The following is a 22,195-nucleotide window of genomic DNA, read 5'->3' as shown; positions in this document are numbered from 1 at the left end:
GGGGGAAGACACAATTATCGCTGCAATAACTATCATTTGCTTTTAAAATTTGTGAACAATCAATGTTCCTTCCAGGCCTCAATGGGCATAAAGAATGGGGACGTCTCTTCCCTAGGCAGAAATAGATTAATGCTACTGCACCGAGATGAGCAAGAAACAGACCAATGTCGCCGCAATGATTAAATCCCCTCTTTCTCCATATCGCTTGCTCCTGTTTCTCTTTTTCTCCTGTAATTTTGAGTTGGCTCCAGTATTTTTGTCGCAGAAGGTGGTGGTTACTTTATGCTTTCATCACAAGGAATAGAAAGGTGAAAACCCAGCAATGCTTAGTCTAAGCTGTCCAAGCACATGCAGGGTTTGAACTCCTACAACATAAATACTTTGGGATAGCCATGCAAATATTTTGCACAACAAAATACTCTGATAGCTGACTGCCAATAAGAGAGTGCAAAACTCATCCACTGTTTGGTTGTGTCATAAGACTGACGACTACCTAGCAACAACAACATACCCAGTATATTTTCACATGTGGGGTCTGGGGAGGTTGTACGCAGACCTTACCCCTACCCAGTGAAGGTAGAGAGGCTGTTTTAGTTCCTTTCTTTACCTATTTAACCTATTTCTATTCCTCAACCTACCGCCTCCTTCCTCCAAAACCAAATAACCTAATTTATCCCTATTCCTAACAAAACTAGACTTGTGATAGCAACTCAAGCTCCTCCTACCCCATCATAAGAGGGGACTCAAAATCAAATCAAGATTGACAGCTACCTAGATTGCGTAAAATTGTTTGTTTGCAGAGTGAAGTTACTTAGATTGTGGTTAGCCATGTATCCCTTCGGAAAAACTTGCAAAATGACATGCTTGGCCCTTCTGTGCTGATTTTTCCCACACCTCGCATACTAACTAGACAAGGGTTAAAACCTTCTTTCCTTCCTGAACCCTAGGTCCCACTAACTCATCCTGCCTGATTCAGATTTCACAAGACTGTCCAGTTCCCTCAAATCTGGGGAACTCCCACGACTACCACCAGAAAACTCTTCCTTCACTCTGTCCCGCAGCCCAAATCTACTCTCGTCCTCCACCCCTCACCCATCCCAAATCATCCAACTATGCCTCTCTCACAATTTAGTTAGGTCAGATAAACAAATTCTTTCTATCTATCCCTCTCTATTCAAGTCTATTTCATTCCAATACTAAATAATTAGTCCTTTATGAGCAACTTTTTAATAAGTACTTATTCCTTTATAAGCAAAATTAGAAGTTTCTTTAAAAAAAAATTAGAGGTTCTACTAAAATTTATACTTACAACAAGTCTCTAACAAGATTAAAGAGACTCCAAATGAACACCAGACCTAATGCAAGTTAGCCCTATAACAATAATAAAACCTTAAACACCACTAGTTGGTATCACCTATATATATCCTTTACTTCTGTTGCGAAAGTATAATTACTTCAGAGAGATTATATGAGTTTTTTGACTTCCCTTACATGTGACTGACTGTAGACCTACCTCGTCCACTTTTCCACCTTCCATTCTCAGATTTATGTTTTTATCTTCTTTTTCCACCATTTCTCAACTTCCCACTATTTTTGGTTACTTTCTTATTTTGATAGAACCTATTAATGGGTGGAGCTGATCTTGGGGACCAAAATCAGTGGTTCACTTAGTTTATTTATAATATTCTTGTAAAGAAAACAAAAACACTACGTAAGCACATTTGCTAATAAAACCATAACCTAGTCGCAAGGGAAGAAAAGGAAAACATAGGACTCCATCATGGTCCCATCATTTATGATTCCGTTGAATGTTAACCAGCCACCATGCATCACTTTAACGTCCTCTAGAAACAAGGATTACCCCTTAAAGTATATTAGCTACCAAACATACACTTAATGACTTCTAGAAACACAGAAAGCCCGTTGAAATACGTAATCCCAATAATTCACCATCTTTCATCCTCCCAACGATAACTACTACCATTGACTTCCAAGCTTAACCTTCCCGTGCAGCAGCAGAGCAGGTGCTTCAGCAGATAATTTTGTAGTTACTAATTGCCAATTATAAAGCTATTCATGCACGTGCTTTATTAATCTTTGCTAGTAATCTAAGCGCGACATGTTTCTATTATGCTCTAAGAATGCTGCAAAGTACAAAATTCTGAATAACAATTTTACATCACACCCAGGAGGTAATTTTTCTGTTAAAACCTTTTACACGAGACTCCTCAGAAGGGAGGAGATTGTTCCCTTCCAAAGCAGTTTGGCCTAGCAAAACTCGAAAAGGTGCATAAATCCTATTCATGTGGTGTTAGGTACAGTTACACCGTCACTTTGAACAACATGACTGGACAGCTTTTGTATAAAGTGCAGCATGGGATTCTATAATGACAACTTGATAATGAGAACGCACATCAGCTGGTATTTTATATTTGCTGATACATAGCAAATTGATATCAAACTTCTGTCGTCCACATATTTGGGGTAAATTCAATCATATCAAACAGCATCAGAAATCACAGTTAGGTAGCTGACCATGGTCACAACACTCTGGATAAAGGCTTCAGGAAATATTCACTACCTATGGCAAACAGGCAGTGGGTACATGTCAGATAAAGCAGTTGGTAAGAACCCAGAACTTAGAGTGGTAGAATCGGAGTGGTGCAGTTTATTTCATATATGTATATATTTAGGTGCTAGTGTGTTGTAATTTTCAATTTTTTGCAGATATTCGTTCGCACATACAAATATTATGCGTGTGACAGAGAAAATTGAGCCAAGAGCTATAACCGCCTCTGGCTGGTGTTCCATTTATATTGTAAAAAGTTTAGTTCATATTAAAATTTCTACAGAAGTGAATAATCATGATGTTGTAATAAAATTAGGTTCCATAAGAAAGTACATCGAATTTCTACAATATTGGAATATTTCCTTGCCATTCCCAGAGGAGGGCAACCTATTGATGCGGTTGGACTTATTGTTGTGATAATATCATCATTCTTATGCTTTGTTGTTATGATAAATCCTATTCATGTGGTGTTATGTACAGTTAAACCATCACTTTGAACAACAATGTTGAAGTTCATGCCGGGGCCCAACTTTAAAAGATGGAAAGACGATCTTGAATATACTTTAGGCATGGACAATATAGATCAAGCTTCGTGTGAAAAATGAGCCACCACCTCTAGCGCAACAACTAAAAGAGATAATTATGCTAAGTGAGAGATTTAATAGGCTTATGCATCCTTGCATTTAAAAGGTCAATTATCAAAAGAACAACTTGCTTGATACTGTCAATGCTAAGAAGTTTCTTGCCTAAGAGGAACAAAGATACCTTGTATCAAATAAGGACGAGACCGGAGATCTAATGAGTAAAACATGTTGGACCGAAGTATGATAACACTGGAGGGGTTGAAGGTTATACGTAAGCTGGTTTACATTCAGTCTAAACTAAAAGCTCTAGACATAGTTCTTCCGAATGCTTATATTGTTCCCACTGCTCTTAACTCCTTGCTTGTTGAGTTTAGCCAGATTAAACAACCTATAACACTCAATATGAAACTCGGAAAATTAATGACCTCATCTCGAAATGTGTTGTCAAAGAGGAAAACTTAAAAAAGGGATGGGTGAGACTGACTTCCTTGTTTCCCATGATTCCAAAGCAAGCTCTACTAACTTAATAAGTTTCAATGGTCTAGTCATCATACTTTTAAAAAAAGTCCAGAACACCAAACGGCATGTAAAATATTTTGACCTTTCTTAAAAGTTTGATGATCAAACCTTTGAAATTTCCTAGGCCCTTTACTAGAGCTTGTTTTCGATTCATTGGAAACAAGTAAGGCAATCTCACCCTTATCTTTTCTTCAACAACACATTTTTAGATGAGTTCATTAATTGACCAAAACTCCTTTCTGAGTATTATAGGCAGTTTTCATCTAGCTAAATCCAGCAAACAAGGAGTTAAAGAGAAGAGTGAACAATAAGCATCCAAAAGAACTATGTTTAAAGCTATGTTTAGAGCTTTTAGTTTAAATTGCAAGTAAAACATCTTAAATATATAATCCCTAACCCCTTCAGTGTTATTAGACTTCATCCCGCAAGTTTACTCATTTTCTCCGGTCTCAGCGTTGTTGGATACAAGATATCTTTGTTTCACTAGGACAAGAAATTTCTTAACATTAAGAATATCAGGCAAGCCACACTTGAGATGTTCAGAAATTGACCTTCCAAAGGCGAGGATGCATAGCCAATTAGATCTCTCTCATATTGCATAATTATCTCTTTCAACAGTTGTGCTAGAGTTATTGAGAGGTGGTGGCTTATATTCATGCAAAACCTGATCTATATCAGCCATGCCAACAGCAAATTCAAAATCCTCCTTCCATCTCCTAAAGTTGGACCTTGACAGGACTGTTCAAAGTAATAGTAATTGTACATAACATAACATGAATGGGAATAGCAAGGTATAAGAATAATGATTTTGTCACAACAATGAGTCCAACAGCATCAACAGGTCACCCTCCTTTAAGCTAGGCAAAAAAATATTTCAATATTAGAAACCCATCCCTTTGGCCAGGGCAAGAAAATATTTCACTATTAGGAACCTATCACCTTTAGGCAGACAGAACAAATTTACTAAATAAAAATATTCTCATATAACGGCCCTCATCAAAAACATCAAATTTAAATACATAATAAACCCCCTTTGGGCAACCTATTATATGTCATAATCTAGTAATATCCCCCATAGAGGAGTGAACAAGTCTCATAAATCAATCCGAATACGACACTTTAGTGTATACTATTTACTCAATTTACAAAACAAATTCGATATCCAAGGATTACATATGCCATTGCTCAACACATATGACAAGTATGTGCACAATCATTATAATATGAGGTACATTAACATGTACTTATCCTGATTAGCATGGATACTTTCAGGAAACAGTCTAAATCAATTCACACTTCCTTAGATTAGCATGGATACTTTCAGGAAACAAACCAAACGTAAACTAACTGTGCTACATGTCAAGAAATGGTTTTGAACACAGGTGCAGTATTCAACGTGAAATAAGCCCAACTGATTTGATAAACCAAAATTCACGGAGGAGAAAACATTTAGCACAATGTATTCATCAATTCTAGAAAATAGTAGAAACTCAAATCATATAATATTGATACTTAAGTAGAGAAGGCAAGATGGGCGGGCCCCTTACCCATTGAGTTTCAAACCTTACGCCATTGCTCGGGATTTCTTGATTATGTAAAAAATTAACAACAAAAAAAAAGTAGTGGCCTTAAGAATAGTTAGGTGGAGGATTCTCTTAAAAATAAAAAAGACTCATGGAATCTTTCAAGTTCCTCTTAGTACACCCTCCACAGGCTATTACTCTAGCTTGTTATCATTTTCAGCAAAGGTACTAATCTGTGAAACCTACTCGCCAACTTGATCTAAGATATTGTCCGAAACTTTTCTAATGCTTTTTTGGACAAAAAGCACGTTTCTACTACTTAAAAAAAAAAGTAACATAACTACCTAAAACGCAGTACTATACTGCGAATTACTTTAACGGAAATTTAGCCGTTAAAGTAATTCGCAGTATAGTACTGCGTATTACTAAAAAATTATTTTTTTTAAAGGAATTCGCAGTAGAATACTGCGAATTACTTAAATTGGGCCCCAGCTTTATTTTATTAAAGCAATTCGCAGTACTATACTGCGTTTAAGTAATTCGCAGTATAGTACTGCGAATTGTTTTAATAAAATAAAGCCCCTTTTTCTTCCCCAAGACAACGACAGAGTCCGTCCCCCCCCCCCCCCAATTAAAAAAACGAGCACTGTTCTGGTCCCCCCACCCCCCGTCAAAGTTTAAAAAAAAAATTTGGGCCCCACCCGTCACCCAGAAAGCAAAGAGTATAGGTCCCGCACACAAGAGAAGCTTTGGATTCGTTCATTCGGGTGCAAAAATTCGATTTCAATCAAATTCAAAAAACTTAAATCGAGGTATTTCGATTTTGTTTATGTCGAAACTCGTATAGTACATGCATATTTGTATTGTTGAATATGTTTCCATGTTAATTTGTGTTATGTTTGTGTTTAAATTTGTATCTTATTTATACCCGGATTGATTTATTAGCTTTGAGACAATAAAATTATTAAAATTTGATAAATAATTTGTATTGTTAATGTTATGTTTTATTTGGTTAAATAATAAATAAAATATATTTATTTAGTTTGTTGTTCATATTGTATGTTATGTTTGTTGTTTTTATATGTAATAGTGACCTTTTAGCGTAGTAAAATAAAGAGCCTTTTAGCGTAGTAAAATATAGAGCCTTTTAGCGTAGTAAAATATAGAGCCCTTTTAGCGTAGAGTCTCTGTAGTTACCGGGCGTCAAATATCGAGCCTGGAACCCATACATAATTATTCAGTCAAATTCAATAATTTTTAATTTAATTCTTTAAAATAAACAAAATTCCATCGGTAACCGAAATTTTACACGCATAATAATTAACGATAACTTGGTGCGACCGGGGCCTCAAATATCGAGCCTGGAAGCCATACATAATTATTCAGTCCAATATTAATTATTTAATTTAATTTATTAAATTAACAAATTTCTAAAAAATGTTGAAAATGACACACATAATAATTAAGTATAGCTTGGTGCTACCGGGCCTCAAATATCGAGCCTGAAAGCCATACATAATTATTAAGTCCAATTCAAGAATTTTTAATTTAATTTATTAAACTAATAAAATTTCTTAAAAAATGTTGAAATTGGGCCAGACATAATAATTAAGTATAGCTTGGTGCTACCGGGCCTCAAATATCGAGCCCGGAAGCCATAGATAATTACTTAGTCCGAATATTAAAAATAATTCTTTAATTTATTAAACTAACACACACAATTAATTTTGTTTAAATTATAGTAGACGACATGGCCTTTCCTCCGCCTGCGCATCCTGGACCTGCCGAGGATCAGCTATTAGTGTTGCAGGGCGACCATAGGTCCTCCTTTGTATGGGAGGGACAGCTATCGGAGCAGGCTCTCCGCCCCAGGAGACCTGACGATTTGTGGGAGTTCATCGTGGAGCATCCTTTCCATGCCCGCGTAGTCGCGCGCCTACAGGCTACGGGCTTCTATACGATTTTTGAGCTTGGACGGATGCAGCTTGATTGGTCTCTTATCACGGCCTTGGTAGAGCGGTGGCGACCGGAGACGCACACTTTTCACTTGCCCACTGGAGAGGCCACCATCACGCTGGAGGACGTTCAGGTTTTGTACGGGCTGCGCGTAGATGGACAGGCCGTGGCACTGCCCCAGTACATTAGATCCATGACGCGTGCACAGATGTTGGATATGATGGGGCAGTTTACTGGTTATAGACCTCAGGGTGACGCTGGGGGCAGTCGCATTGCTTTGTCAGCCATCAGAGATCATATGGCATTTTTGCACCCAGACATTACCGGCGAGACGGAGGATCTCCATATTGAGAGGTACACACGGTTGGCGCTGCTCCTGCTTTTCGGGTGTGTCTTGTTCCGAACACTTTGGGGAGTAAAGTGAGTATGCGCTTTCTCCATCATCTTCAGCGGCTAGATGATTTACCACAATACAGCTGGGGTGCTGCTGTTCTCGCATACCTGTATAGGAGCATGTGCAGGGCGAGCATGGGCCCAGCGGTGGACATATGTGGTTTTCTGCCCCTCCTACAGGTGACAACATTTTCGAATACTCTGTTCATTACTCCGAATTCTATATGGTCGAAATGACTCATAAATTTTACATCAACCTTTTATCTTAGGTTTGGGCCTGGCAGCGGATCATGCCGTTGCAGCCACCTCTACCACCACTTGCGCCCGGTGAGGCTTATCCGTTTCTCCCTCTAACTTCTAGGTGGATTCTCCGGCGTGGGAACTACCGAGGGAGCGATGCTCATCATAATCTCCCCCTTGTCAGGGATGTGTTAGATATGCTGGTGGACGGACAGGTAAATATATACCTACACTTGCTTGTTTTAAATTGAGTTGTGTTGCGCATACTCACTTTTATGTTATTATTTGGTAGTTCATCTGGACGCCATACAGCGACGAGTTGCTAGCTCAGCTGCCCGATATTTGCTCAGTCGACCGACTGCTTTGGAGCACCTCCGTCCCGATGATCTTCTTCGATATGGTTGAGTATCATGCCACAGAGCGTGTGCTTCGCCAGTTTCACCGTCCCCCGCCTATACCGGGGGAGCCTGGATGGGTGGCTACACACTATCAGCGGGACGACCGTGCCAGGGTGGACGATATATATATGGGATGGCTAGAGCAGCAGGTCCATATTTGGGAGGAGCGAGGTCACCGTATTCCGCCACCACCTACATTTACCCAGGAGGCCATTATTCATCTGTATACGTCATGGTACCACCGTCACACCCGACTGATGATCCGGAACCTCATTCATGTACTTGGCGAGTATTGGAGTCCAATACTCCAGAACTACGCATATTCCAACTAGGGACGGGGTCATAACTTGGTCTGGCGATCGCTACAGACCAAGTTATGACCCCGTCCCTAGTTGGAATATCCGTAGTTCTGGAGTATTGGACTCCAATACTCGCCAAGTACATGAATGGGGTTCCGGATCATCAGTCGGGTGTGACGCGGTACCATGACGTATACAGATGAATAGTGGCCTCCTGGGTAAATGTAGGTGGTGGCGGAATACGGTGACCTCGCTCCTCCCAAATATGGACCTGCTGCTCTAGCCATCCCATATATATATATCGTCCACCCTGGCACGGTCGTCCCGCTGATAGTGTGTAGCCACCCATCCAGGCTCCCCCGGTATAGGCTGGGGACGGTGAAACTGGCGAAGCACACGCTCTGTGGCATGATACTCAAGCATATCGAAGAAGAATATCGGGACGGAGGTGCTCCAAAGCAGTCGGTCGACTGAGCAAATATCGGGCAGCTGAGCTAGCAACTCGTCGCTGTATGGCGTCCAGATGAACTACCAAATAATAACATAAAAGTGAGTATGCGCAACACAACTCAATTTAAAACAAGCAAGTGTAGGTATATATTTACCTGTCCGTCCACCAGCATATCTAACACATCCCTGACAAGGGGGAGATTATGATGAGCATCGCTCCCTCGGTAGTTCCCACGCCGGAGAATCCACCTAGAAGCTAGAGGGAGAAACGGATAAGCCTCACCGGGCGCAAGTGGTGGTAGAGGTGGCTGCAACGGCATGATCCGCTGCCAGGCCCAAACCTAAGATAAAAGGTTGATGTAAAATTTATGAGTCATTTCGACCATATAGAATTCGGAGTAATGAACAGAGTATTCGAAAATGTTGTCACCTGTAGGAGGGGCAGAAAACCACATATGTCCACCGCTGGGCTTATGCTCGCCCTGCACATGCTCCTATACAGGTATGCGAGAACAGCAGCACCCCAGCTGTATTGTGGTAAATCATCTAGCCGCTGAAGATGATGGAGAAAGCGCATACTCACTTTACTCCCCAAAGTGTTCGGGAACAAGACACACCCGAAAAGCAGGAGCAGCGCCAACCGTGTGTACCTCTCAATATGGAGATCCTCCGTCTCGCCGATAATGTCTGGGTGCAAAAATGCCATATGATCTCTGATGGCTGACAAAGCAACGCGACGGCCCCAGTGTCACCCTGAGGTCTATAACCAATAAACTGCCCCATCATATCCAAAAATTGTGCACGCGTCATGGATCTAATGTACTGGGGCAGTGCCACGGCCTGTCCATCTACGCGCAGCCCGTACAAAACCTGAACATCCTCCAGCGTGATGGTGGCCTCTCCAGTGGGCAAGTGAAAAGTGTGCGTCTCCGGTCGCCACCGCTCTACCAAGGCCGTGATAAGAGACCAATCAAGCTGCATCCGTCCAAGCTCAAAAATCGTATAGAAGCCCGTAGCCTGTAGGCGCGCGACTACGCGGGCATGGAAAGGATGCTCCACGATGAACTCCCACAAATCGTCAGGTCTCCTGGGGCGGAGAGCCTGCTCCGATAGCTGTCCCTCCCATACAAAGGAGGACCTATGGTCGCCCTGCAACACTAATAGCTGATCCTCGGCAGGTCCAGGATGCGCAGGCGGAGGAAAGGCCATGTCGTCTACTATAATTTAAACAAAATTAATTGTGTGTGTTAGTTTAATAAATTAAAGAATTATTTTTAATATTGGACTGAGTAATTATCTATGGCTTCCAGGCTCGATATTTGAGGCCCGGTAGCACCAAGCTATACTTAATTATTATGTGTGCCAATTTCAACATTTTTTAGAAATTTATTAGTTTAATAAATTAAATTAAAAATTCTTGAATTGGACTTAATAATTATGTATGGCTTCCAGGCTCGATATTTGAGGCCCGGTAGCACCAAGCTATACTCAATTATTATGTGTGTCATTTTCAAAATTTTTAGAAATTTGTTAGTTTTAATATAGCACCAAGCCATACTTAATTATTATGTGTGCCAATTTCAACATTTTTAGAATTTTGTTAGCTTAATAAATTAAATTAAATTTGACTTAATAATTATGTATGGCTTCCAGGCTCGATATAGCACCAAGCTATACTTAATTATTATGTGTGCCAATTTCAACATTTTTAGAATTTTGTTAGCTTAATAAATTAAATAATTAATATTGGACTGAATAATTATGTATGGGTTCCAGGCTCGATATTTGAGGCCCGGTCGCACCAAGTTATCGTTAATTATTATGCGTGTGAATTTCAGTTACCGATGGAATTTTGTTTATTTAAAGAATTAAATTAAAAATTATTGAATTGGACTGAATAATTATGTATGGGTTCCAGGCTCGATATTTGACGCCCGGTAACTACAAGACTCTACGCTAAAAGGCTCAATATTTTACTAAGCTAAAAGGCTCTATATTTTACTACCCTAAAAGGCTCTATATTTTACTACGCTAAAAGGCTCTTTATTTTACTACGCTAAAAGGTCACTATTACATATAAAAACAACAAACATAACATACAAATATGAACAACAAACTAAATAAATAATATTTATTTATTATTTAACCAAATAAAAACATAACATTAACAATACAAATTATTTATCAAATTTTAACAATTTTTTGTCTCAAAGTTAATAAATCAATCCGGGTATAAATAAGATACAAATTTAAGCACAAACATAACACAAATTAACATGGAAACATATTCAACAATACAAATATGCATGTACTATACGAGTTTCGACATAAAAAAATCGAAATACCTCGATTTAAGTTTTTTGAATTTGATTGAAATCGAATTTTTGCACCCGAATGAACGAATCCAAAGCTTCTCTTGTGTGCGGGACCTATACTCTTTGCTTTCTGGGTGACGGGTGGGGCCCAAATATTTTCTTTTTAACTTTGACGGTGGATGGGGGGACCAGAACACTGCTCGTTTTTTTAATGGGGGAGGGGACTCTGTCGTTGTCTTGGGAAAGAAGAAGGGGCTTTATTTTATTAAAGCAATTCGCAATACTATATTGCAAATTACTTAAACGCAGTATAGTACTGCGAATTGCTTTAATAAAATAAAGCTGGGGCCCAAAATCAGAGTGAAACACAGTACAGTACTGCGTTTAAGTACTTCGCAGTATTGTACTGCAAATTTCTTAATTTTTTTTTTAATAATACGTAGTACTATACTGCGAATTACTTTAACGGCTAAATTTCCGTTAAAGTAATTCGCAGTATAGTACTGCGTTTTAGGTAGTTATGTAACTTTTTTTTTAGTAGTAGAAACGTGCTTTTTGTCCAAAAAAAACATTAGAAAAGTTTCGGACTCTATTTATTCCTCTTTTCAAATTAATTAATTGAAGCAGAAAACACAATCTATGAGATCTCTCCAGCAATATCCATCAGGAGAGAGTATTTTGCCATTTCGAAACTTCTTTAAATGTATTTTTAAATCCAATTGACATCATCCTTTGTTTAGTATTCTCAATAATAAGAACCACTACTACGCCTCAATCCCAAATAAGTTGGGTCGGCTATATGAATTCTCACTAATAACATTCCACCTTTAAGTTTATCTCAGGCCAACATCATACAAAAAAGCAACAAAAAAAAAAGAGTTTTTCATAATTGTGTTGTCCGGGCTAGCTTGGGCGCTCCTCGACTAATTCTACGGGATAACTGCCACCTCCCACCAGCAACAGGTACCAGGTAACTCTCCGCTAAGGCTTGAAAAATTGGAAAGAAATCACCTAGTGTTTTTGCTTCAGCTGGAATTTAAACCTGAACACCCACTTCACTGATCACCAGGCCACACCCTTGGGTACTAGTAAAAAAATGAGTATTAGAAGTTCTCTATATCTCTCACTGGCATAAAAATCTCTAACAGGGCCAAAAGGCTCCTAAAGTATAGGACCTAAAGTAAATATGTTAACATGCCTATATTCTCAACTAATTGGCATCGCCTACACAAGTCTTTCTCTTCCATTGTGCCTTATCTTTCGCTAAGTCGGCATTATTTCTAAGAGACCATAAATCTTTCGAGACAACTTCCTCCTATGTAAGTTTAGGCCTGACTCGACCTTTTTAACATATTCACTCACCCACCGATGGATAGGTGGGTCTGGAGATTTTTTTTTTTTTTTTGATAAGGTAGGTGCATCTGGAGATATGCACAAAACATTTACCAAATCATCTCAAAAGACCTTCTCTCATTTTATCCTCGATGTGTGTCACTTGCACCCTTTTAACAAATGGATCATTTTTAATCTTGTCGATTCTTGTTTGACCGCACATCCATCTTAGCATTCACATCTCCGGGACACCCATCTTATGGATGTGTTGGACTTTTAGCAGCCCAACATTCACTGTCACATGGCATTGTTGGTCTTAAATTGTTCTATTAGAACTTACCTTTCAGCTTGAGAAACATCCTGCTATCATATAACACCCGGTAGTATTTCCCTGCTTCAACCATCCCATTTTGATTCTACGTGATCATTCCATAGTCCTGCAACAACGAGCCTAGATATTTTGAATTGTTTGGATTTAGGCAGCACAATGCCATCTAATCGCAACTTCTTATGTTAACTGGACTTGCAATGTATATATTCCGTCTTACTTCTACTTACCCTGAAAACCTTTACTCTAGAGAGCTCCACAGTCAACGCTTTTAATTGACACCCTAATTGGTTTTATCAATTAGTACAATGCCATCTGCAAATAGCATACACCATGGGAACTCATCTTATAATGTGTTGATTAGCTCATCCATAACTAGGGTAAACAATTATGGGCACATAATAGCCTATCCCTTTTTTTTTTTTTTTGGGGGGGGGGGGGGGGGGATTGGATTTGATGCATTTAGGATTTAAAGTTCTAATAAATATTATTCTCTCATCTCAATTTATGTGGCTACTCTATCCTTAGTAGTCAGTTCCAAAAGAACGTCGTACTTCCTTATTTAGAAACAATTTAACTTTAAACGTCCTATTATACCATTAATGAGATTATTCATAGTCATACAAATATATGGCTTGTTTTAACACCACAAGTTTCGAAGTCTCTTTATTAAACTCCGCGAGTCCGCGTCGAGTCAAACATCGCCACATAAATTGGGATGGAGCAAATATTTATTATCATTGACCATATGAATCTCTAATTATATTTATGGAGTTTTCAGACACAACCACTATGTTGTCTCTTTCCCTCTTCACTTCTTTTATAAAGAATTTGTATGCCCAGAGAAGACCTTAATCTTACATCAGTTAATAGTATTTAAACAATTGAATCAAAAAAGATCTATTTAAATTGGCCCTTAAAATTTTATACAAAAAGAAGAATGTATTTTCTTGGTCATTTGAGAAGAATATTTCTAAGTATTAGTGACTGTTTTCGAGGAAGATATACTATTCCCTCAGTTTCATTTTATTGTGTCTTAGTTTGACTAGGCACAAAATTCAAAAATGTAAAGCGAACTTTTTAATCTTGTGGTCTTAAACTAAATGTGTATATAGCATATCAAAAGTACCCTCTCAACCTTGCGGTCTTAAACATGCCATGTAATTCTTATGATGGAATCTCGTTAAGGTAAAATAAGAATGTTGTAATGAAAAATTAACTAAATAGAAAGGTGTCATTCTTTTTTAAAAGAAATTGTAAAGGAAGACATATAAAGTGAAACAACAGGAGTATTTTAAATTTCACTTGAAAGAAATAATTTGCAAGAATATGATTAGGCTTTTAGCGCCTTTATTTTGTTCTATCTTATTTCGAGTGAATGTCAAGTGAAAGCAAGTCAGAGTTACATATAGAGAATAAATTTACAGGCTTGCTGGAGGATTTGAAGCTCTTGTAAGAATAAAGATACTGGTATATTATTAAGGAAATAGAATTCACTGTTTCTACAAATTAGAGCATATTGTTGCTTTGTTTACAATGGAACTATTCTTTGTTTTAAGGAGTTGCTCATCAATTTTAGACTGCAAGTACTTCAAGTTTATTCAAGTACATACCTTATCAAAAAAAAAGTTTATTCAACTACATTGAAGGTTAGGCTTTCATTCTTCTAGGTATGGTTGACTGCCATGAAATGAGATTCTTTAGTATGAGCTTATATGTCAACCATTTCTCAACACTAGGTAATCAGATGATCACTCAAGGTCTCTATATCACTTTTTTCTATTTGGTGATCAGTATAGAAAAAAATTCTTATTGGAGCAGCAGGTGATTAAAGGATGTTGATGCATAGAAGAATTTTGCCTACCAATTGAAGCAAAACAAGCATGGTATCTTTAGCTCCTTGAACGGTATAATTTCCGTTCCTTGAGAGAAGATATAAAGAGGAGCAAGAACAAAGGCGGTGCCAAGATTTTAAGCTTACGGGCTCGGGATTCTAGTCTTTTAAGTTCCTTGGTTCTAAATTAATAATTTGTTACATATTCAATGGATTTTTTAAGACAGATACAGGGTTTGGACCAAAGCTACTAGTTCGGCCAAACCTATAATCCAAACCCCAAGCAAGATTCCTCAAAACATCATATCAACTATGTATTACTATTTTCATTTTCTCCAGAAAAAGATTTAGATGAGAGAGACAAAGAGAGATTAAAGAAGATTGGCACAAAAAAAAACTTATAGGACAAGACAACAGAAAATACCATGACTTATCAGATTTCTTTCTTTTTTTTTTTTTTGATAGATAACATCAAGATTTAACGAATATATAACTAGTGGAAAGCTCGAGATGTCTTACCACATAGATAGTAGAAGCTTAGCTCGCTATCAAACCCCCAAGTCATACGCAACCAAGACTTATGGTGGGTGTCAATCAAGTAAACCAAATATCCCAGTGAGGCTATAACCTGCAACAAAGAGGGTGAGCGCTCAATTGGATATGTTCTGCATAAATTAGGTAAAGAAATATCTAAGAAAATCAAAGAACAAAACTGTAAATAGGGCCAACCACCTACAAGCTGAACCGCGAGAAAGATGAACAAAATGTCTCTAGTCACAAAGAATCGGAACTTTAAAGTTCGCCACTTTCTATCAGCAGGAACATGAACTCTCAAGTAATAGGGAGCTTTGCAAGTTGTGCAATGGGAAAATGCAAATCCTTCCTGTAAAATATAAATTATTTAATCCTTCCTGTAAAAGATAAAATGATTTAACTAACAAAAAAGAATTCAATTCTGGTGACTATTGATTACTGTAAATTGCTTGGAACTTATCAGGCAACTTATGCAGTCATTGCTTCTAGATGTGGCAAAATGGTTAAAAGAAAACAGTTATTCACCCATATTATCCATCAAAAAACGGGTTGGATAATGAACCATTTACAAACGGGTCGAATATGGATAAAGAACCATATTATCCACTTAGAAAATGGTTAACCAAATGGATAACTAATGTGTTTAACTTTTACATTTGTAAAGTCTCAAATTGGAGTTCCTCAAGTTTGAAGAGTAGGAATTCTCTTATAAGTGATCATATTTAAGAAGTTGGATAATATGGATATCCATATTATCCGCCGGATAAACCCGTTTTATCCGTCTCAAATACGGGTCGGGTTGGATAATTTATCCGTTTTTTTAAAATTACCCATTTTGACCCGCTCATATCCGACCCGACCCGCCCGTTTGCCACCTCTAATTGCTTCTATGAAAGCAAAGCCTCAACTTGATAATTTTGAATCTTACTGTTGAAATGAAAAGACAACAACTACATCCCAATCCAAAACAATCTGGGATTGGGTAAATGAATCATCACTGACCATATTTTTTCATTTAAAATTCATCTCCGGCAAGCATTGCACAAAATAAAAAGTACCAAAAATCTCTATATTTTTTACTGGTGTAAAAATCTCTACTAGGACTAAAGACTCTTAAGAAGCATAGTACCTTTCAACTAAAATGACTAAAATGTATAACCATCTAATTGGTATCGCCTAAATAGATCTTCTTCTTCTATTGTGCCTCATCATTCGCTAAGTCTGCATGGACTCAAAATGATTGTAGGTCTTTCGAGATAACTTCCTTCCAAATGATATTAGGTGTACCTCATCCTCTTTTTAATAACTTCATCGTCATGGTATCACACCTACAGACGGTGCATGTTGAAATGAAAAGCACATACAAATAATTGACTATTGTAAGTAAAGCGGCTCGTCCAAAAGCTATACCACCACGACATATGTACACATGATGCTGATCAAAACCTGATCATACGCTTTAATGCATCAATACAGGTACAAATTAGTTCCAAGTAAGGCAAGACTTGATGAATTGCATTTCCAAAACAAAAGCAACAATGCGACTTCGACAATAATAAGGTTAAAACTGCTTAAGTAATACAGATTCAAAAGCTAAATAACATACTTTCACCGCCCGCCAATGATCAAGGCAGTCCCGATGAACAAACTTTGATGTACCCTTGCACTTGCAAGGTGCAATAAAATCCCTACCTGAAAAGGAAAAATAAAACACTTGTGGGTATCCCAATTCTGAAACAGCAGAAGATCAGCATATAACCCAATAATGTGATATGCTATCGAATGAAATAAACAACAGACGACCTGGATAACAAGCATTCCCCAAACGACCAAAAATTCAAGCCACCTCTTCATTAAATGCTTCTTATTATTTTCATTTCTTTGATAAATCCGAACAGATAAAAACGTTGATAAGTACGACAACAACAACACACCCAGTATTATCCCACACCTTGGGGACTGGGGAGGGTAGTGTACGCAGACCTTACCCTTACCTTGTGAGGATAGAGAGGTTGTTTCCAATAGACCCTCGGCTCAGGAAAGCATAAGCACCACATTAATGAAAATATAGACAAGAAGGGACAATAATGAAAATATAGACAAGAAGGGACAATACCAAAAAGCCATATAAAAACAGAATAAAAATAATAAGATAGTAAGATGATCTACAATGAAAGAAAACAACGGTTAGTCATAAAAAAAAATCTACTACCAACAAAAACCGAGACTGCGTACCAATACTATTGTTATGAACACTCTAGACTACCTACTTTACCACCCTAATCCTCCATCTCCATACCTTCCTATGAAGGGTCATGTCCTCGGTCAGCTGAAGTTGCGCCATGTCTTGCCTAATCACCTCTCCCAGCTCTTCTTTGGCCTACCTCTACCTCTTCGTAGGCCCTCCAATGTCAACCTCTCACACCTCCTCACCGGGGCGTCTGTGCTCTCCTCACATGACCAAACCACCTAGGCCGTGCTTCCCGCATCTTGTCCTCAATAGGAGCCACACCCACCTTGTCACGAATAACCTCATTTCTGATCCTATCTAGCCTGGTGTGCTCGCACATCCATCTCAACATCCTCATCTCTGCTACCTTCATCTTCTGGACATGAGCGATCTTGACTGGCCAACACTCAGCCCCATACAACATTGTTGGTCTGACCACCACTCTGTAGAACTTACCCTCAAGTTTCGATGGCACTTTTTTATCACATAAAACACCGGAAGCGAGTCTCCATTTCATCCATCCTGCCCCAATACGATGTGTGACATCTTCATCAATCTCCCCATCCCCCTGAATAATAGACCCAAGGTACTTAAAACTCCCTCTTCTAGGGATGACCTGTGAGTCCAGCCTCACCTCCCCTTCCCCTCCTTGAGTCTCGCCATTGAACTTACACTCCAAGTATTCTGTCTTGGTCCTGCTCAATTTGAAACCTTTAGATTCCAGGGTCTGCCTCCATACCTCTAATTGTGCGTTCACACCATCTCACGCCTCGTCAATCAATACAATATCAACAGCAAATAGCATGCACCACGGCACCTTCTCTTGGATGTGGCGCGTCAGTACGTCCATCACCAGAGCAAACAAAAAAAGGGCTGAGTGCCGACCCCTGATGCTACCCTATCATAACCGAAAAATGGTCTGGATGGGGTCCATCATACATGTCCTTAATCAACCTAACGTAGGCAACAGGTACACCTTTAACCTCCAAACAACTCCACAAAACCTCCCTCGGAGCTTTATCGTACGCCTTTTCTAAGTCGATGAACACCATATGCAAGCCTTTCTTTCTCTCCCTGTACTGCTCCATCAATCTCCTAACAAGGCGGATGGCTTCTGTAGTCAGTGTTTTGGATAGCGCGCGGCGACAAATAGCGACGAGTGCCCGCTTCACTGAGGCGAGAGGCGCGCAGCGAAGCGCTCGCCTTTTTGATGTGAAGCGGTGATTTATACAAAAACATAAAATATTATATACATATAACTAAAAACTCAATAACAATAATATATTAATAAATATATCATTCAAAAATTAAAGACTCAATAGATAGTCATAGACTATGTTGCGCGGACTCTCCAAAATGTAGCCGCACCCGTGTCGGATCCTTTGAAAATGCACTACTTTTGGAGGATCCGACACGTATCCGACCACATTTTCGGAGAGTCCGAGCAACATAGGTCATAGACTCATAGTAGATTCATATGCAATTAATTCTACTCTATAAGATTATAAATATATAATTGAAAAAATAGAGCAACGAATAAAATAAAGCTACTGCCTCTACTCGATTTTGAAAAACAGAGCAACAAAAAAATAAAGCTACTGCCTCTGCTTGATTTTGAAAAAACAGAGCAACAAATTGAAAAAACAGAGCTGAAAGAGATGATGGAAGAAACAGAACAAAGAACCCAAAAACAGAGCAAAGAAAGAATGAAAGAAGAAGAAAAACAGAGCAAAGAAAGAAGAAGAAAAACAGAGCTGAAAGAGATGATGGAAGAAAGAAAAACAGTGCTGGGCTGAAAGAGAAGAAAAACAGAGCTGAAAGAAGAAGAAAAACAGCAATCACTGAAGACTGAAGAAAGAAGAAAGAAGAAGAAAAAGAAAAAAGAAGAACAGCAATGGTGGTCGACTAGAAGAAGAAGAAAGTAAAAGAAGAAAGGAGAAGAAGAAGAAGAAGAAGAAAAGAAAGAAACATACCTGGTGAAGAAGGGGTCGCCGACGGCTGACGATGGAAGAAGAAGAAGATGTGAACCCAAGCCCAAATTTTAACTGGAGAAGAAGGGGTTGCTTGTAACAAGTGATTTCACCCAAGCCCTAATTTTGTTGTTTTAGTATAAACCGATGCCTTTTCTAGCGTTATTTTCAAATAGCAACGCCTCAAATCGCTTCTCGCATCGCAACGCCTCTCGCTACAAAGGCAGAGGCGCTCGCTTTTCTTCTTCGCAACGCAACAGCCTAGAAATGGCGACACTATCTCACCTCGCGTCGCTACACGCTTTTAGCGCTGTAGCGAACGCTATTTATACTAGTCGAACGCTCCGGCATAAACACAAACTGGTTCTCGGAAATAGACACACTCCTTCTCACCCTTAGCTCTACCACTCTCTCCCAGACTTTCATAGTATGGCTACGCAGCTTGATACCCCGATAGTTATTGCAATTTTGGATATCACGCTTGTTCTTGTATACAGGAACCATCGTGCTCCACCTCTACTCTTCGGGCATCTTTTTCGTTCTAAAAATGACATTAAATAACCTAGTGAGTCACTCCAAGCCTGCCTTGGCTGCACTTCTACAGAACTCCACCGGAATTTCATCCGGCCCGGTCGCTTTGTCCTGTTCATCTTACGCATAGCCCCCTCAACTTCATAAACTCTAATCCGCCTACAATACCTAAAGTCATAACAACTCCCGGAGAGTTCCAAATCACCCAGTACAATGCTCTTGTCCCCATCCTTGTTCAAGAGACCATGGAAGTAGGTCTGCCATCTTAGAAGGATAAGCCCCTCATCCAACAAAACTCTACCTTCTTCGTCCTTGATGCAAGTCACGTGGTCCAAGTCACGCGCCTTCCTTTCTCGCACCTTGGCTAGCCTGAACAACCTCTTATCCCCACCTCGGCCCTCGAGTTCCTCGTACAAACGACTAAAAGTTGCAGTCTTGGCCGCTGTAACTGCTAGCTTTGCCTATTTCTTAGCCAAATAGAATAGATGCACTATTTGGATAAGTAACAGATCCAAATAGAATAGATGCACTATCACATAGCATTTTCATTTTCATTTTCATTTCCCGTGTCATCAGACAATACCAACACCACATCTACAAATTTTCAACCCAATAAAAACAAAGCCTCTCACCAATGCGTGATAAAATCTCATTTGACTTGCACACTTGGGTTGTAACATTTAAGGGATTTTTTTTAAAGGAAGTTTGGGGTTATGGTAAAAGGAGAAAACCCGGTATTTTCAAGATAAATTCACAAAAATTTTCCTTTCCATCGCAGGACCTCAAAAGACACCTAAAGAAGCTTCCTTTACAATTACAAACAGCACAAGAATCCTAATGTAATTTGACTTGTACACAAAGGGGAAACCACCACATATTCACGACAAATTCACCACACAAAAAAGAAAAGAAAAAAGAAACTCTTTTTTCCACAACAGAGCCTGAAGAATCACCTAAAGCAGCTAGCTTGACAGTTACAAACAACCAAGAATTCCAAATAATACTCTCCAACCAACTAATATTCCAATAATAATAGACAAACTGCAAAACCAGAAGAAAAAAATATTAACGGTTATGTTCTTTTAAGGGAAATTTGGGGTTACAGTAAAAGGGAAAACCCCCATATTTTCAAGACAAAGTCACCAAAAATAACTTTCCTTCCCACAGCAGAGCCTCAAGAATCACCTAAAGCAGCTTACTTTACAGTTACAAACCAACTGATATTCCAAACAATAATAAACAAACTGCAAAACCAAGAAAAAAATATTAAAGGATCAAAGGGAAAAAAACTCACCATCAGTTTCAAGGCAAATCCTACACTGAATTTGTTCAGAAGAACCAGCTTCAAGATCGATCTCGCTAGGGTCAGTGATCAGAGAAGGTGGGACCAAAGGAGAAGATTCGGACTGATCAACCATTTCCATTTTTCTCCCCAATTTTCAAGAAAGGAAAAAGTTTACAAATTTACAAAGATCAAAAATTCCAATTGATCATCATCAAGAAAGATCAAAAACCCTAAGACCCCTTTTTTGTTCTCTTTAAGAAAAGATAATTATTTTACATGCAATATATGTACAAAAATACATACATACATACATACATACACTTTATGAAATGGGTCTCTCCTCTCTTCCCTCAAGTGATATACTTTGTTTGTTTTAGGGAAGAGGTTGTTTTATTATTCTCTTCTGTGTTGTCTGAGTTTTAGATGACAACCAACGAAGAGAAAAGAAGTGTAACATATTATTAAAGAAGACATCAAGACATCTATTATTATTACCCCTTCCCAAAATAGCCACGTTTTTACTTTTTCTCGTGATTAATTAGCCTATTTTTCATAACTTTTCTTTTGGTTTATTCTCCTACTTGTTGGTTGAAAAACAAAAAAAAAAATTCATAGATATTTCTAGACCCCCAAGAAAATCAGAGTTGGAGGGATATGCTTAAAAATACTTGTCAATATTTGGCGTTTAAACTAAATTATATAATGTATCATGATTAAGCAATAATATAATAAAATTTAAAGTTTTAAGCATGAAAATGAATATTTAAGTTTCAAATCACCTTCAAAAATGGCCAAGAATCATATTCCTAAAGAAAAGTCTTCGTTTGGAAAAAATAATTGAAATGTTTAGTAAAAGAAATTGAAATGTTTATAATAAAATGGGAGAATCATATCAGTCACCAATA

The 22,195-nt window shown here is 38.5% G+C and overlaps 1 protein-coding gene across 1 annotated transcript in view; it reads right to left on the bottom strand.

Moving 5' to 3' along the window:
* The window catches only part of LOC109209549, a 23,195-nt gene extending 1,454 nt beyond the window's left edge, over window positions 1–21,741 (bottom strand). Inside the window, exons 1-4 of the mRNA XM_019372844.1 lie at window positions 21,300–21,741; window positions 16,881–16,966; window positions 15,477–15,623; window positions 15,260–15,368 (exon numbers count right to left, since the gene is read on the bottom strand). Of these exons, the coding sequence (XP_019228389.1) occupies window positions 15,260–15,368; window positions 15,477–15,623; window positions 16,881–16,966; window positions 21,300–21,429 (472 nt within the window). The 5' untranslated portion in view covers window positions 21,430–21,741. The remainder of the gene's footprint in view (window positions 1–15,259; window positions 15,369–15,476; window positions 15,624–16,880; window positions 16,967–21,299) is intronic.
* Window positions 21,742–22,195: the final 454 nt, after the last annotated feature.

Source organism: Nicotiana attenuata, unplaced genomic scaffold, assembly GCF_001879085.1.
Source record: "Nicotiana attenuata strain UT unplaced genomic scaffold, NIATTr2, whole genome shotgun sequence".
NCBI classification, from domain to species: domain Eukaryota; kingdom Viridiplantae; phylum Streptophyta; class Magnoliopsida; order Solanales; family Solanaceae; genus Nicotiana; species Nicotiana attenuata.
Note: the sequence above shows the minus strand (reverse complement) of the source record. Positions and strands in the feature narration are given on the sequence as shown.